Genomic DNA, 16,046 nt, shown 5'->3' on the forward strand with positions numbered 1-16,046 from the left:
GCTGGGATGCATCTGGAGCTGAAAGATTGCCTGTATACCCCACCCCCTTTCCCCTAGGGGGAGGAGGGAAAATGCAAAACAGAATTCCCCCCCTCCTACTTGCCTTAGTTGAAGGGGGGAGTGGAATGCTGGGAATGCTTGCTGACTGGGAGCGTTGGCTGGGAATTTTCCTTCCTTCCCTTGGATGGCATCCTGGAAAGCCGTGGGCGGGAGAATCATGGCCTGGGAATAGCCCTTATACGGTCCATCCGTGTCCCAAATCTTCCCCTTCCCCCCCTAGCTACAAAGGGCCTGTGACAAGCCTAGGGGAAGGGGTACCAAGGCTCATCATTCTTAAGGCTCCAGCCCCCACCCACAAACACCCTGTGGGTGGAGGCTTCCTAAAAGTCCATCTAACCCAGCAGCTGGACTGGATGGAGACCAGAGAAGGCTGGGACTGTCCTTAGTGACCCTGTGGGTTTGAGGTGAGCAGAACTGCAGGGGGAGAAGCCACACCTTCACTCAGGACACCCTGCCCAGGGCCACATGTGTCAGCCAGGCTCCCAAGGCTCAGCTGACCTGACTCGGCCTGAACTGGAGAGGACTCCAACAAAGTGCCTACTGAGGAGGCCTGAGCCTCTTGGAGACATTCTGGTGAGGGGTGGGACCTGCTGCCTTCTCCATCCCCATGCCCAGGAAGCGAGCACAGGCCGCTGGCTTGCACCCAATTCTCAGCACCCCCACCCCCCACCCCAGTCAAACATTTTGAACTGCAGTGTTATGCCCATGGTTCTCATTCATCCACACAACCCAGGGGAATGTGTTCACATTAACAGATTAGAAAGTAGTTGAATAGTCTGCCATGGCTCACATGGCTAATGAGGGTCGGAGGCACAATTTGAACTCAGGCCACACTGTCTGCCAATGTTTCATCCTTCATCCTCAAAACACCATAACATCAGGGAGGTGAAGCCATGATAAACCCATAAACTGGGTTTGAGTGAGAGGGTGCTAAGACCAGATATGAATCGGGACAACCTTGACATTCTGGTTTAAGGGTTAAGTGACTTGCCCAAGGTCACCCAGCTGCCCTGACTCCAAGGCCAGGCCAGTGCTCTATTTACTGCACCACCCAACTGTCCTACACAGTCTCCTAATCTGAAAAGAAAGGAAAGAGACCACTGTCCTCTCGAGGCATTCTGTACTGGAAGAGAAAATGGAACAAGTCCGTGTGCTCTGGAGGGTGGGCAAATTCATCTTCGATGAGGCCAAGGAGGAGTGATAGATCTGGAGTCAGGATGGAGATTTGCACCCTGGTTTTGCCTTCAGAGATATATTCAAACCCCCTTCCTGGTTGGTGAGGACGTTCAGCCTCATGAGATCTGCCCTGCTCCCACGAGTGAGCCACGGCTGCCAGCCTGCCAATCCCCTGGCTTCCTACAGGCTTCCCAGAAGTTTTGACTGCCCTCATTCCAGGAACTTCCCGAAAACACATACCATGGAAGAATGACATAGCTTAAGTCCTTTTATTGGGCGAGTGGGGGGCTTGGTTAAGGACCTTGTGTTTCTGCAGAAGAGGTGAGGGGCTGGGGTCAGTGCTAGAATAAAGAGGCGGGGCTTGGGAGTTAGGAAACAATCCCCTCAAAGGTTAGGTGGAATATGGGGCATTTCCTTACCCAGATCCCCAAGCCCCCATACCCTGCAAAAAGAGCATTTGGGGGAAGGGCGGCAGAGTTGACCATACTGATGGAGAGTGGAAAACGCCCCCACCCCACCCAAGGAAATGTGCAAACATAGAAAATAATAACATTAATTAATAACATTAAAGGCAGCCCTCGGGGTTTTTCAAAGCACTTCATGGGCCTAACAGACCTCTGTATTGGACAACAGGGGAGTGTGTGGGGAAACTGAGGCACAAAGCCAGCTCCAAAGTAGGACTAAATGTCCAGCTCCTCCAACTTCTCAGGGTCTTAAATATTTTCAAGTCTTATTTTGGAGACCCAGGCCCGGCTGTACCCCTGATCACATCTCTGGAGGACACCTACATTCAGTTCACCTTCTAGGAGTGGCCTCAGCAGCCCCTTGAATCCGGCGTTGCCCTGGGAGATCCAGGGAGGCCAGCAGAGGGGCATGATTCAGGCGGACCTGGGCCTTGGCTGGACCCAGCCGCCCTCCACCCCCAACACGGATGCTGACTGTGGTAGAATAGCTAGAGCGAGCTGCGGGTGGTGGTGATGGGGCTCGGGATGAGGGGGCTGAGGCCCAGGGACCCCTAGCTGGTGAAGGCTTCCAGGCCAGAGGAGTCTCCCCTTCTAGGACCCCTGCCCCTCTCCTTGCCAGACTCTGACTGATACAAGAAGCAGCCAGGTACCTGGACAGGGCAGCTGCACTTGACCCTAAGAGCTGGCGTCCTGGAGGAGGTAGGCTTGGGGCTGGGGCTGGAGGCAGGGCTTCAGGGGCCGGCGGAATAGCCTCTGGAGCAGGGAGGGTCAAGACTTCCTTCTTGGGGACCTCAGTGTCTTGGAGTCCACCAGACTCAGTAGGGTAATGCCTTCTGGCAGGGGAAGGCTCAGGCCTTTGGGTAACCAATGGGGCGGTAGCTTGGGATCGCATCGGAGGGGCCAGGGCCACAGAAGTATGAACACAAGCCATTGGGAAGCTCACCTCTCGGACTAGGACGTGGCCAAAAGCAGGGAGAGGCCCTAGAGAGACAGAGAGACAAAGGAACGGTCACCTTTCTCCCCTTTCCCTCATCAACGGCTTTTACCTCCCCCGCCAGCTCCCCAAAATGTCCTGGAAATTTACCAGGTTGGAGTTCTTCTTCCTCCTTGGGGGGAACCAGGAGTTGGTGGGAATGCAGCAGGCCCCGCGTCCTCCTCCGGGAACCAGTGACAGACGCCTGGGTCCCGGCCCTCTGAAGTCTCTCAATGCGATCACTATACATACGTGCCAGCTCCCGGACCCGTGTGGCCACCCTCTCTGAACTAGCAGCTCCCCCGGGGCCGTCCCCATTCCTGGCCCCATCCCCGCCAACAAGGAGCTGGGACAGGGAACCCACTCTGCAGTTTCCCCTGAAATCTGACTCTTCCAGGATAAGCAATGGTTCCAGAATGCTGCCCCTCCCTTCCATGGACCCTTGTTCCATGGCCCGCCAGGCCCTGCGGATCTCTGAGGAGGAGTGGTACTCGGGGGTCTCTACGTTATCAGTCTTGTGGGGAGAAGTGGGAGACGGCTCTCCTTCTTCTGGGTCCTCCTCCTCCTCCTCCTCCTCCTCTTCTTCCTCTTCTTCCTCTGTCCAAGATGACTGGCTGTCCTGTCTGGGTCCAGCCCCATCATCTGTCTTCTCTGATGGGGTGGCCTTCCCAGACACTGGAGCCTCAGAATCCTCATCCTGGGCGGATGCTTGGGAGCAGGGCTCCCCTTGTTCTGAGGAGTGGTCAGAAATCCTGGGGCTGTCCTCACAACTGGAAAGTTGGGGAATGTCTGGAAGCCTGGGAATGTCAGAAATTGCTGCAGAGTCTGGAATTTCAGAAATGTTGGAAATTGCAGTCCGGTCCAGACCCTCTGGGCCGTCAAGTGGGGACGGCCCTCGGTCTTCTGGCTGTTTTTCTTCCTCTTCTTCAGAGGATTCCCTGCTTAATGGGGCTGGGGTCTCTGGGCCAGCATTTTCTGGTTGTTTAGGAGACTCAGTCTCCCCCTGCAATGTGGGGGCTTCAGGAACTTCCAAGGGGGAAAGCTGGAGGAAAAATGAGAAAAAGAGTTAGGACCGGACAGCTGGTCTTTGAGACAGGACTCAACCAGCTCTCCCCCAAGAGGCTCCAGGGGCCGATGCTGCTCACCCCATGCTCCTGGAGACCTCTCTGGGTTAGCAGCTCCATGATCTCCTCAGTGATAGAGAGCCCTGGGGGACCCAGGTTAGGGGGAGCTGTTTCCTCCAAGTCTTCAGGGGTTCCTGAGGCCATGACCGGGGTTGGCTCCGGTGTCGGCGGCTTGCAGAGGGCCTCTGACATCGGGAACAGCTCCCCTTCACTGCCGGCATGCTAGCAGGGGTGAAGAATGAGACTCCAGGGCCATAGACAGGGTACCCTGTCCCCACCCCCTCAGAGGCCCAGGTGCCTGCCCAAGCCCCCACCCCTAAGAGGACCAGGTTTCTGCATCCTTACCATAGAGACGATGTTTCTTACCTTAAGCCCGGATCCAACTGGAGAAGAGGGCATGGTGAAGAGAGAACAAGAGATTAGGAAGCCCCTTAATTTCGATTCTAATCTCCTGGACCCCCCACCAGTAGAAACAGGCCATCAAGAAATAGTGAAGGACAAAGGACAGACACCAAGCTCTATGCACACACACCCCACCAGACACACCAGTCCAGAGGGAGCTGGGGGACACTGACCGATCTGCGGAAACAGGTTGTGAGACTCCTTTGCTGGCTCTGTGGGGGTGAGTGGAGCAAGGTAAGCGACTTGGGGTAACTGGCCAGTTATTCCCCCCACCATGCCCATCCCACCCAACCCCAACCCCAACCCCAATTGTCTGAACCCTCCACTTACCAGACTGCCTTCGGCCTCTTCGGCCTGGGGAGGCCCCTGCAGGACTGTTCAGAGATGGGGAAGGGTCTGTGGGGAAGAGGAAACTGTTCATCCTCTGATTTCACCTCTCCTTCTCGCTGAGGTTGTAGCTGACATGTGGACCCCTTGGGGCCCTGAGGGATTGGAGGCAGGGGGTGAGCCTTGGACCCAGGGTTGAATGGGTTGGGGCTGAATTCCTAAGTGCTGAGGTCCTGAAACCCCTGATGGCAGGGGGGGGCTCTCTGTACCTGTTGTCCTTCGTCCCGTGAAGTTCCGACCTTCGGGGAGGCGGGGGGACCCAAGAGGGGGTGTTAGAGGCTCACAGCTGGGTTGGCCTTCAGGGGCATCTGCAAAGGAAGTCTAGAGGGTCAAAGCCATCACCCCCCCCAATAGGTTTCCTTCCCCGCTTCTCCCCTACCCCATCCCCAAGGTTTTCACTCACAGTGGAAAGTGTTTTCCAAGAGGACTTGCTTTGCCTGAAAGAGACCAAGGGAAATGGCTGCAGAGGGGGGGCTCTCCTGGGGTCTCTGGGCAGAGCCATGGGCTGATTAGGGGGAGGGGAGGCAGGGCAGGGCCTTCCTCACCTTAGGGGGAATGGAGGCTGGGTGGTTCTCCACTATTAATCGATGCAGGTAATGCAGCCACAACCGTTTCTCCTCATGGTTCTTGGCCTGAAGTGTGCAGATGGTGGAGAAAGGGAGATGCATAAGGACCAGGGGCTCTTAGAGGAGACCCCCCCCAGCCTCCTGGGCCCCTGAAGTCTCTGGTCACCTGCAGCAGGTGCTGGTGCTTGGGGATGGTCACATCGGTCACCTTGAAGCTCAGCGGGTCTTTGGGACTCTCAGTCACAGACAGATTACAGCACTGGAGGGAAAGATGGGATAGGATGGTGAAAGGACGCCCAAGTTCCAGATCTTATAGGGTCCAGGCCCCCGAGCACCTCAAGACTCTAATCTTGTCCTCGCTTCCCACCCCAAAGAGTACAGGACGGTTTGCCTCCTTAACTCACCCCAGGAGCAGTCACAGATGCTGGGCTTCTAGCCCCACCACCCTCTAAGGACTCAGGAAGTCATCCTTTGGGCTCCTCCCCCTTCAGGGATGTTACCCCCACCAGGGCCCAGGCTGAGTCTAGCCCTTCCCCCCCAGGAAGCCCCCAGACTCACAAAGATATGACCCTTGTAGTAATAGCCAGGCCCTCGTCTTTTAGCCACCAAAAGCATACGAGAGAAGAGAAACAGGAGACGCTGGCCGCCCCGAAACCGGGGGCCACTTCCACCTCGAAACACGCCCTCCAGAACCAGCTCCCCAAAGGCACTTAGCTCCGGGCCCCCCCAACCCCCCAGCCGCCGCTGAACTTCCTAGAATGGAGACACAAAAATGGGCCGCCTTTGAGAGGGGCACAGATGGACTGACAAGGAGGGGCTAGGAAGGGGCAGCCCCATCCCAGACTCCCTGAGGCACCCTGCCCTGCTCCCCAAGCTCTGGACCCACCTGCAGGCGAGCTGCATGCTCCTGCTTCCTCTTCATGTCATTAATGTACCACGCCACCGCAGTCATGGACACAATGGCATCTTCCACTGCCTCGCGGCCTCCAGGGCCTTGCTCTGCCCCGGCACCCTCTGGCCAGTGTTTGCCCAGCTCCTGAAGTCAAGAGAGGGTGGGGACGGAGGAAGGAAGGAAATGGATTCAAATGCTTTCTCCACAACCTCTGTCTCCTCTCCTGCCATCTGCCTCTTTCTTCTTTGTCTCATCTTCAGTCTACATGTGGCCCTGGGAGTGGTTTCTTGTCACATCACCCCCCCCATCTCTCCAAGGCCTGAGTTTCCCTCTCCCCAGCCCCAGTGTAGGGCAGGGCCTACTGGAGGGTCTTAGGAAATGTCTCTCTAAGAGAGCCAATCTCCACACATGTCTCCTCTGATCTTTGCCCCTATAGCTGTTGCCCTGGGTTTTTCCCCTGATCCCTGCCTCATCCTTCCCCAGCCCTAAGCCCCCCACCTATTAACAGGGGGCAGATTAATTTTCAGGGCCTGCCCTTCTCTGCCCATCCCCAGGCTCAGCTTTGCACCTGCAGTAAGAGGTGGTACTTGAGGATGCGCTGGACAGGTTTGAGGAGGAAACTCTGGAGGGGCAGGGAATGCTGGAGCTGGGCCTGGCGTTCTTGGAGCCACTGAGCCACAGGAGGGGAGAGGGATAGGTCCCGAAGCAAGGCCATTGAGCTGGGGAGGGGCAGAAGTCACAGGAGTTACAAGGGATGGTGAGAGTCTTGAGGGGATGATTGGGATCTGGGGGGGGGGGGCTAGATCAAGGAGGAGGTGGGCTTTTCAAACAGCTGCAATCAGATGACACGAAGGGTCAAGGAAAGGAAAATGACAGCAGTTGGAGGTCAATGGGCCCCAAAAGGAGATAGAAGGGGAGGAAGAATGGGCTCACCTCGGGTAGTTCATACAGTAGAGGGTATAGATGTCAAACTCCTCACTCTGTGGTGGACAATGAGTGTGATCAGCAAGGAACTTAGTTATCTCACACACACACACACACACACACACACACACACACACACACACACACACCCCAGGGGGATCCCAGCCCCTCCTCCATCCCCTTCCTCTGCCAGGGACGCCCTCTCCCAGGGTTCTGGGGACCCAGTAGTGCCCTTCCTCCCAACCCCTGACCTCTGACTGGCGTACCCCTAGTATCTGACTAATGCTCACCCTTTGCACAAAGCAATCAGCGATGCTGTGGGCGCTGCTGCTATTCTCCAGATCTTCCAGGAGCTCACTGCAGGGTGGGGGCAGGGACAGGAGAGGGTCAGGTGGTGACAACAGGTCCCCCAGCTTGGAGGGAGGATCTTTTGTCCTCTCCCTAGCTCTAAGAAATTTTTCTTCTTTTTTTAGTTTTTGCAAAGCAATGGGGTTATAAGTGGCTTGCCCAAGGTCACACAGCTAGGTCATTATTCTAAGGCCCAGGCAGGCATCCTGCCACCCATGAATCACATGTTCATTCTACGAATTTCCCCTGATTCAGAAAAGATCAAGACTCCTGGGAAGAAGGGCTCTTATGGGAAGATCATTTATAGAGATCCTGATTGTCTCCCCCCCCCCAAAAAAAACCCCCAACACAAACAAAGCATGGTGGCTAGAGTGCAGAATTTGAAGTCAGAAAGATTTGGGTTCAAATCCTGCCTGAGACACTTAGTGGCTGTGTGACCCTGAGCAAGTCACTTCACTTGGATTGCCTCAGTTTCTTTATTTGCAAAATAGAGTGGCTCTAATGTGTTATCTGGCTTCTTATCTTCATTAAGTAGAGAGGGGGAGAATGGATTACAGTGAAACCTTATCCCCATGATAGAAAAGGAAAGCTCTATGTAGAGACCAGCCCCCATGAGAGTGGGCTTCTCCTAGAATCTCTCCCTTCCTAGACATTTTTTTTTTAGGTTTTTGCAAGGCAAATGGGGTTAAGTGGCTTGCCCAAGGCCGCACAGCTAGGTCATTATTAAGCCTTCCTAGACATTTGGGTCCCTTCTGACCTGCTAAACTCGTAGATATCTTCAATGTTGGAGAAGAGGGTCCCAAGATGTTCTGAGTTCAGTCCAGGAGGGCCATTGGTCACCAGACATCCCAGGTAATCCTATGGGGAAGAAAACCAGGTGTCCCAATAGCCTGTCCCCAAGCTCAGGCTGATAGCCGGGGCAAGAACAGGAAGCAAAGGGATAGGGGGGCACAGGACAGAGAGGACTTCTGGGAGAATTAAAGGAGAGAAGCATTTTTTTGGGGCCCCGATGGATACTAGATTTGGGGAATCTGAGGAAGGACCCCTTACCTCCACAATGCTCCTCAGGTCCCTTACATAAGCCCTTTCCGTCTCCACAATCTCTCGGACCACACGCTCTAGATGTGAGAGCTTCTTGGTCCCTTGCCCTGGCTCCCCTCTAGGTCCCACAGGAGTCAGGTGCAGTTGGATGGGGGGACCCGGTGGGGGTTCCAGGGCTGGCACAGAACAGATCTGGATGGAACTGGGACCTGGGCTGGCGCCCGCATGGGGCTCTCCCTCGGAGCCCACCGTACTCAGAGATGTCGAGCTCCCAGATCCTCGGGGGGAGGCCATAGGCAGGGCTGGGGGAAGTCCTGCAGGAAGACCAGGCTGGACTTAGCAGCAGGGCCGCTGACACACTCCCCTCAAACACCATCTACTGTACAAACATGCTTTAAGCCATCTTCTCTCACCTCGGTGGCTACACCCAGGGCTTGGGGTTGGGCTGGGTTTGATGAGATTAGGGCGGTGGGCTCCCTCAGGCATGGCTGGCAGATCTCAAAGCATTGACCTGGAGGGCAGCAGAAGGGAGGAGGCCACGGACATTTCAGAAAACCGAAAACCAAGCTTTGGGGGAGAGAGACAGAGACAGAGAGAGAAACAGAGACAGAGAAAGAGAGAGACAGAGGCAGAGAGAGAGAGACAGAGAGACAGAAAGAGAGAGAAAGAGAGAGAGAGAGAGAGAGAGAGAGAGAGAGAGAGAGAGAGAGAGAGAGAGAGAGAGGAGTTGGATGGGTCTTAGGAAGGGGAGGAATCCCTTCGGCAGAAGAGACAGCAGCAGAGACTGAGAGACAGAGACGGAGCTTGTGATGGAGAAGGACAGGGAAGATGAGGCAGACTGCGCGAGACCGGGGAATGTGCGGCCCTGTGAGCCTTGGAGCAGAGAGCGAACCGCTTCATGATCAGATACGAGAAAGGAGAGGGGAGCGCAGGGGAGAAGCGAGGCGGACAGACGGAATGAGAGACGGACAGACAGGCGTGCGTGCCGGAGGGGAGGGGCTGGGAAAGGCAGCGGGGGCGGGAGCCTCGGAGGGTCCCCGGGGAGGGCGAGGCGGCTGCAGGGCAGGCTGCCAGGGTCCCAGCTGAGGCCCCCAGCCCCCCCACTCAGTGTCTCCTTTTGTCTCTCCCTGGGTTCCGAGGACGCCCCCCCCGAACTTGGGCCGAGATTACCTGGGAGGGGGCGCCGGAGCCGACGGAGGGCCTCCCCCCGGCCGCCCCCCACTCCCCGGGCACGGGCTGTGGGGGGAGCGGAAGGCGTCTGCCTCGGGGTGCTCCGGGGCCGGAGTCGGGGGACCCCGGAGGAGCCCAGGATCGGGCCGACTCCCCCAGCCGCCCCCGGGCTCCGGGAGGAGGAGGAGAGGGCGGGGGGCCGGGAGGAAGGGGCGCGGGGCTCTCCGGGCCGGCCCCGCCCCTCGCCCCCTGCTCATTGTTCCCGGGCCCCGGCCGCCCCTCCCCCGCTTCCCTCCGCTCCCCTCCCCCTCCCTCGGCCCCCCAGGACCTCACCTCCTCCGGGGGGGCTGGCAGCCGCCCCGGGGGCGCCCGCGAGGGGGGCGGGAGCGGCGCCGCCCGAGGGGCCGGCCCGGGGCCAGCCGAGGGGCCAACTCGGGCCGGAGGTCCGGGCGGGCCCCGGGGGGCGCTCCGGGGCCGGCGGGGGGGCGCTGCCAGCCGTCGGGCCGTCCGCCCGTCCGGCTCCGTCCGTGGGTCCGTCAGTCCCTGGGCGCGGGGCCGGGCCGGGCCGGGGGGCGGCGGCGGCGCCACATCTGGGGAGGGGGGCCGGCTCCAGCTGTGGGCCGGGAGGAGGGGACCGGGCGGGCAGGCGAGCGGGCGGGCAGGGGGGCCTGGCTCCTCCCCGCCCCCTCCCCTGCTCCCCGCCCCCTCCCGCCCAGACATCCTGTTCCCGCCGGCGGGGGGCCCCGGGAGAGGGTGGGGTTACAGGCGCGGCCGGCGGGGCCGGAGCCGCCTCATGCATATTCACCGAGGGAGCCCGGGGGTGCGGAGCCGGGGGGGGGGGGGGGGGGGGGGGGGGGTGCGGGGCCCGGGGGATGCGGGCCCGGAGGGATGAGGACCCGGGGGGGGGGTGCGGAGCCCGGGGGGGGCCGGGGAGTGCGGAGCCCGGGGGGATGCGGGGCCGGGGGGTGCGGAGCCCGGGGGGATGCGGGGCCGGGGGGTGCGGAGCCCGGCCCGCCTCCGACGGTTGGAAAAGTTGCTCTTCTGGCCGTGGGGGGCCTCCGGGGCCGGAGCGTGAGAACTGGAGAGCGAAGCTCCCCCTCGGATCCCCAGTCCCGGGTCGCTCTCAGGCCTGGGCTGGGCTTGCCTAGCCGGGGGCCACCTCGGAACCCCGTGGCGGAGCCCCAGGACCCCTCCGGGCATCGCCAGCGGCCTCCCTCTTCCCTCCTCAGCCTCCGCAAAGCTCTTTTTTTCTTCCCACGTTGGCTCGGGGCTCCGGAGGTGAAGGGACTCGGCCAAGACCACCCCTCCCGTCCGGGGGCCTGCCCAGACTTTCTAAGAATAGCCACTTCGGAGCAGTGGATGCCCGAGATGCCGGGTCCGAACCCAAACCGGCTGCGGAATCTTCAGTGCCTCCAACAGCCAGTCTCTCCCAGCTCAGAGCCCCCCACCGCCACCCTCCCAGCGGCTCCCCCCAGCCCCGGCACTTGTTGCTTGTCGCGGAGAGCCGAGAGGAGAAGCTCCCCTGCCCTCCCCGTCCCTCCAAGCCTTCCCCGCGGGGCCCTTCCTTAGCCGGGCCCCGGCTTCTTGGTCCTCCCGAGGGCCGGGCCTTGTCGCCTTTCTGGTAACGATGTACTTCGCCCCGAGGCTGCGAGGCGGGTTCGGGAAGATGCCATCTTCCCAAATGCACCAAGGCCAAAGAAGTCCGGGGCCCCTCGGGGCTTCGGGCCGGGCCGGGGACCAGAGAGCTAGAGATAAGAAAGGGAGCCACTTGGGAGATGAGGCCGGGCACTTCGGAGCCCCAGGCCGGCCCGGCCCCGGGAGCTGCCCGGACTCTGGAGGCCCACTGCCCCCAGGGATCCGCCGACTCCAGCCTGGGTCTGGGGGCTTACAGACCTCCGGGAGGGGGCTACGAGAGGGGCGGGGCATGGACTCCTTCAGAGTAATCCTAAGTAAATGGAGGGGGTTGGGGAAGACTCCAGTCTAGAGCTCGGTCCTTCGGGTTCTTTCGGACTCCGAGATCCCGGTCCCCAAATGGCGCACGTGGCAGTGGCCCTGCTCTGGGTGGGGGCACAGCGAAGATGAGGGAGAGTGCTCCCAGGCCCGGGGAGGGCAGCACCCTGTACCCCCATTCATCCATCCGCAGAACACGACGCGCCCCCAAGCACCTAGTCGCTCCCCTCCAGCTCCCCATCCCAGCACCGGTCCTTCCTCCTCGCCCCCGCCCCCCGGCTCGCTTCGGCCAATGGGGACAGAGCCGAAGAGCGTTTTTCTCCTTGGCCGACAGGGGGCAGGCTCAAGCTGTAGGAAGGGCAGGGGGGAAGCGGACGAGGTGCGCATGCGTCCCCGGAGGGCCTCCGGAGGCCTCGAAAGGACGTCACGCGCGGCGTCACGCAGGCGCAGGAGACCAGGCGGCGGGCGAGGTGGGCAGCCCCGGGGCCGGGGTCACGTGGCTGAGGCTGAAGGGGCCCGCTGGGCGGAGCGCCGGCCGTGGCTCCAGTGGCGCAATCGGTTAGCGCGCGGTACTTATACAGCAGTGCGGCCGTAGCCATGCCGAGGTTGTGAGTTCGATCCTCACCTGGAGCACGCGTTTTTTTTCCGCCCCCCGAGATTGGGAGAACTGGGAGCCCGGCGGGGCGGGACCCGGGCGCCTGGCGTTCCGGCCTCGGGGCCCCTCGCGCAGGGGCCCGGAGGGGGCAGCCCCGGCCGCGGGCCTCCCTTGAGCCCCTCCCCGGCTTGGGGGGCGCCCTCCGCCCTTCCCTTCCGGTTTCCTAGAAGAAGAGGCCGAAGGTCACAGGAGGCCCCGGGAAGGAAGCCCCCCCCCCGGCTGAACGGGGCGGGGCCAGCGGGCTCCGCCCCCCGGGGAGGCCTCCCGGCCTTATACGGGCATCGGCGGCCCGGGCCCCGGGGGGCGGGGCCTGCGGGCCCCACGCGCAGCCGCACACGCGGCTCGCGTCACTGACACGTAGCCGCGGCCGGGCCGGGCACATTCCGTCCTCCCCGCCCCCTCCCCTTCCTCCCCGCCCCCCGCCCCCCAGCGGCTCTCCGCACCGAAACTTCCGGTCCCTCCCGGGGCCTGGGAGCCCGCGGAGGGCCGGGGGTCCGGGAGCCTGGGGGGGTGACGCAGCGCGCGCACCCATTGGGCGCCTGCTGTATGCGCCACCCGAGGGGAACCCCCGGATCGCACAAGAGAAGGGAGGGGCCGCGTCAGCGACCCCCTCCCCCTGGCAGCTGGGCACAGGCTCCAGGGAGGGCGGAGAACCATCCCCCTGGGCAAGGTCGAAGGGAGGAGGGGTGGGGAATCCTCCCTGCACTTTGGCCGCGTCTGGGCCCGGGAGCAGCAGCAGGGCCGAGCCACTCGGAGCTCCTTTCCCCACCCCTGAGCCCTTCCCGGTGACTTCACCTCCTCAGGTGACCTCACCTGGAGCCACCCTACCCTGGGGCCGGAGGAGTCAGGAACCAGCCAGACCGGCCCTCCACACCCCTGAACCCCCAGAGCCGGCGACGAAGACCACCCTTTACTCAGACTCCTCTTTGCCGTGTTGTATTAGTTTTAATTAAAAAAACACAAAATCCACCAAAAACAAAAATAGATTTCTTTTTTGTTCAGCTAACAATATATATATATATAATAGATTTCAAATATATATTATAGTGGCAGCAATCTCCCAATATTAGACAAAAGGGGAAGGGGACGACCGAATATATAAATACTATAAAACCCGGCGGAATAAATAATGTCGTCACCATAAATAAGGGGCCCGAGGTGAGGCAGGGAGATGTGGATTTGGTCTGGTCAGATGGGGTTTGAGCACCAGGACTGGAGAGACCCCCATCCAGGGGAGACTTAGGGAAGCCTGTTCACAGCATGAAGAAAGGTGGGGGGGGTATTTCCTATTGTGACCCCCTCCCTCACAGGGTGTCTCAGAGACAGTACAGTTTTAATCCAGTAATGCTTGTAACTGCATTAAGACTTTGGGGACCCGCTGCACGGGACATACAGTCGGATTCAGTCCTGCTACATTAAAAACATCCAAAAGCCAGGCCCAGGAGAGCCCCAGGAGAGCCCCAGGAGAGCCCCTGGAGAGCCCCTGGAGAGCTTTGGCTTCCCATAGGGACCTGCCCCGGGGACACTAGGCAATAGGTTAATGCTCGGGGGGCTAAGTAGAGGAGAAACCCCCACAGCTGGGCACAGCTGGCCATGGGAGGGGAGAGAACCTTCTGGATGGCCTAATTCAACTAAGCTTGGAGGCCCAGGGGGCGTCTTCAGTCGCTCACAGAGAGGCGATTGAAGATGGGGAGCCGTCGGGGGGTGGCCGGGGCCAGGAGGTGCGAGCTAGAGGGGGCGAAGGCGCCCCCCACTGCTACTTCGAACACCGGGGAGTCGGACCCCCCCAGGCTGCTTCCGCCGCTGCTGACCTGGTCATCGGGTTCGGAGCCCAGGGAGTGCGCCGAAGTGCTCCGGGCCAGCCCCAGCCCCAGCCCCAGGACATCCCTCGAGGACCCCCAGGTGCCCGAGCTCTGGCGGCAGGAGGGGCAACAGGTTTCTCCGGCCGTGGCGCCCCGGGCCACCGGGCCGGGGGCAGCAGAGAAGGCCGAGGGGGAGAAAGGGAGCTCCCCGGGGACTGTGGCTAGGGGGGGCGGAGAGGCAGGGGGAGAGAAGAAGCCGGTCGGGGAAGGCAAGTCCGGGAGCCCCGGGGGGCTCAGAGTGGGGGAGCCCCGGCGGCGGGTGGAGGGCACCCCAGAGAAGCTGAGGCTCTGGCGCAGCAGGGGCGGATGAGACGGCGCCCCCGGCAGCAAGTCGTTGGGGTAGTGGATGAAGTGGCAGCGGGTCCCGTAGGGGCAGGAGCCCAGGGTGAGGAACTTGCGACACATCTCCGTCTTGTACTTGGGGTGGCGGCTGGCGGGGCGCAGCTCGGCCGAGCCGTGGGCGAACTGGCACTTGGAGCCGTAGCGACACTTGCCGCTCTCCGAGAAGGTCCGGCACAGCTCGGTCTTGTAGCGGGACGAGGGGGCGGCCGCCGGGGCCGGGGGGCCGGCCGTGGCTTCCGAGGGTGCGGCCGCCGCGGGGGCACCGCCGGGCGCCCGCAGCGCGCGGGGCGGCAGGGGCTCGAAGCCCGGCGGCGGGGGCACCCAGCTACGGCCCTCCACCAAGCTGGTGGAGCGGCCCGGCAGCCGGGGGGCCGGGGGGGCCGGCGCCCGGGCCCGCGGCGGGGACGGCGGCTCCAGGTCCGGGAGGCTCGGGCTCCAGGGGCTTCGGGAGCCCCAGCCCAGCTCGGGCTCCAGCTGCTCCCCTCGGGCCGCCGAGGCCAGGTCCGGGCTCAGGGACAGGAGCTTCTGGGAGGAGGAGGAGGAGGAGGAAGGGCAAGTTCAGGGGGGGCCGCCATTCGGGGGACCCCGCCCCGCCCAGCCACGCTCCTTGGGTCCCTGGGACCGAGACTCTCCAGAGTCCCCCAAACTCGGCCCCACCCTAAGATGGGGGGGTGGGGTGCGGGCCAGGACCCGAGCGTCAATCTTTGCCCCTACCTGACTCCACCCCAAGGCAGCCCATAAACTGGAGTCCTAAGTCTTCCCCAATAACCCTCCCCAACTTAGAGAACCCCAACACACACATACGCGCACACACACACACACACCACCTCCGCCCTAGGGAAGTGGCCCCACTTCCAAGCCTCGGGGTCCCTATTCTTGGGGGGGAACTATTCTCCGATTTCGGGGGGCCTCCTGTTGCCGAGCCTACCTGCCTCTCCGTACTAGAGAGCCCTAGGGGACCCCGGAGCCCGAGCCCCCAACCCACAGGCTCTGGGCGAAAGGGGAAACGTGGCTCGCGGGCCGCGCGACCCGACGGCAGGCGGGGGGCCGGCGCCCCAGCGCCGAGGAGAGGAGGGGGCTCACCTCGTAGAGGGTGCACAGGTCCATGCGGGACGCGGGCTTCCCGCCTGCGGTGGCGCTTCCGTCCATCCGTGAACCTTCCTGTGGTGCGTGAAGCCAGGACTGTGGAGAGGGTGGCCCGAGCGCCGTTCTTGAAGGGACTGCTTTGGGGGCGGGGTCTCCGGGTGCCGCCCAGGACCCACCCCCGGGGGAGCCGGAGGAGCTCGAGAGAGAGAGAGAGGAGGGGGGACCGGGAAAGGGCGGGGACGAAGGAGGGCTCCGGGGAGGGGCGATTCCCGGATTGAGTGCCCCCCGGGAGGGGCGGGGGGGACCAGCACCCCAATTTGAGGGAAAAGCTGGCCCTTAGAGGTGCCCCCACTCTCTGGATCGCAACCCCTAGGACTTCAGATCTGGAAAGTAACTCATCTTCCAGTCTCAGCCCCTCAGTTTTCAGACTGGGAAACTGAGCCCCAGAAAGGATCTGAAAAGGAAAGGGGCCTTCCCAGGTCCAAGCCCCTCCTTTTACCTAAGGGGCCAGAAACGTGGGAAACTCAATTAAGGTCGGAAAGGAGAGACAGACAGACGGTAGGCAAGTCGTAAGACCTGAAAGTCAAAGTCAAACAGGGAAGGGCAGAGACGCCGAAACAGAAA

At 61.6% G+C, this 16,046-nt stretch overlaps 2 protein-coding genes and 1 non-coding gene across 6 annotated transcripts; 1 reads left to right on the forward strand and 2 right to left on the reverse strand.

Annotated features, from left to right (window-relative positions):
• Positions 1–1,491: 1,491 nt before the first annotated feature.
• Positions 1,492–12,379, reverse strand: PLEKHG2 (pleckstrin homology and RhoGEF domain containing G2). Of its 4 annotated transcripts, none has more exons than XM_074218960.1 (19): positions 12,103–12,379; positions 8,771–8,868; positions 8,367–8,671; positions 8,074–8,174; positions 7,259–7,325; positions 6,978–7,024; positions 6,613–6,763; positions 6,039–6,188; positions 5,711–5,905; positions 5,319–5,411; positions 5,132–5,218; positions 4,990–5,023; positions 4,796–4,894; positions 4,530–4,595; positions 4,373–4,411; positions 4,164–4,180; positions 3,819–4,019; positions 2,785–3,715; positions 1,492–2,681 (listed from the first exon to the last, which is right to left on the reverse strand). In XM_074218960.1, the coding sequence occupies exons 2-19, from the start codon at positions 8,841–8,843 to the stop codon at positions 2,032–2,034; spliced, it is 3,306 nt and encodes a 1,101-aa protein (XP_074075061.1). In that variant the 5' UTR covers positions 8,844–8,868; positions 12,103–12,379; the 3' UTR covers positions 1,492–2,031. The 4 variants fall into 4 exon arrangements, with proteins under 4 accessions (XP_074075061.1, XP_074075060.1, XP_074075059.1 ...); XM_074218959.1 differs by lacking the exon at positions 12,103–12,379 and adding an exon at positions 9,861–9,939; XM_074218958.1 differs by lacking the exon at positions 12,103–12,379 and adding an exon at positions 9,528–9,813.
• On the forward strand, positions 12,018–12,110 carry TRNAI-UAU (transfer RNA isoleucine (anticodon UAU)). Its single transcript is given in 2 exon segments — positions 12,018–12,055; positions 12,075–12,110. It is a non-coding gene; the product is annotated as a tRNA-Ile (tRNA).
• Positions 12,380–12,696: 317 nt separating the features above from the next.
• Positions 12,697–15,501, reverse strand: ZFP36 (ZFP36 ring finger protein). Its single transcript, XM_074218969.1, has 2 exons — positions 15,420–15,501; positions 12,697–14,861 (listed from the first exon to the last, which is right to left on the reverse strand). Exons 1-2 carry the CDS (start codon positions 15,483–15,485, stop codon positions 13,791–13,793), a joined length of 1,137 nt encoding a protein of 378 aa, XP_074075070.1. The 5' UTR covers positions 15,486–15,501; the 3' UTR covers positions 12,697–13,790.
• Positions 15,502–16,046: the final 545 nt, after the last annotated feature.

Source organism: Macrotis lagotis, chromosome 1, assembly GCF_037893015.1.
Source record: "Macrotis lagotis isolate mMagLag1 chromosome 1, bilby.v1.9.chrom.fasta, whole genome shotgun sequence".
Lineage (NCBI taxonomy): Eukaryota > Metazoa > Chordata > Mammalia > Peramelemorphia > Peramelidae > Macrotis > Macrotis lagotis.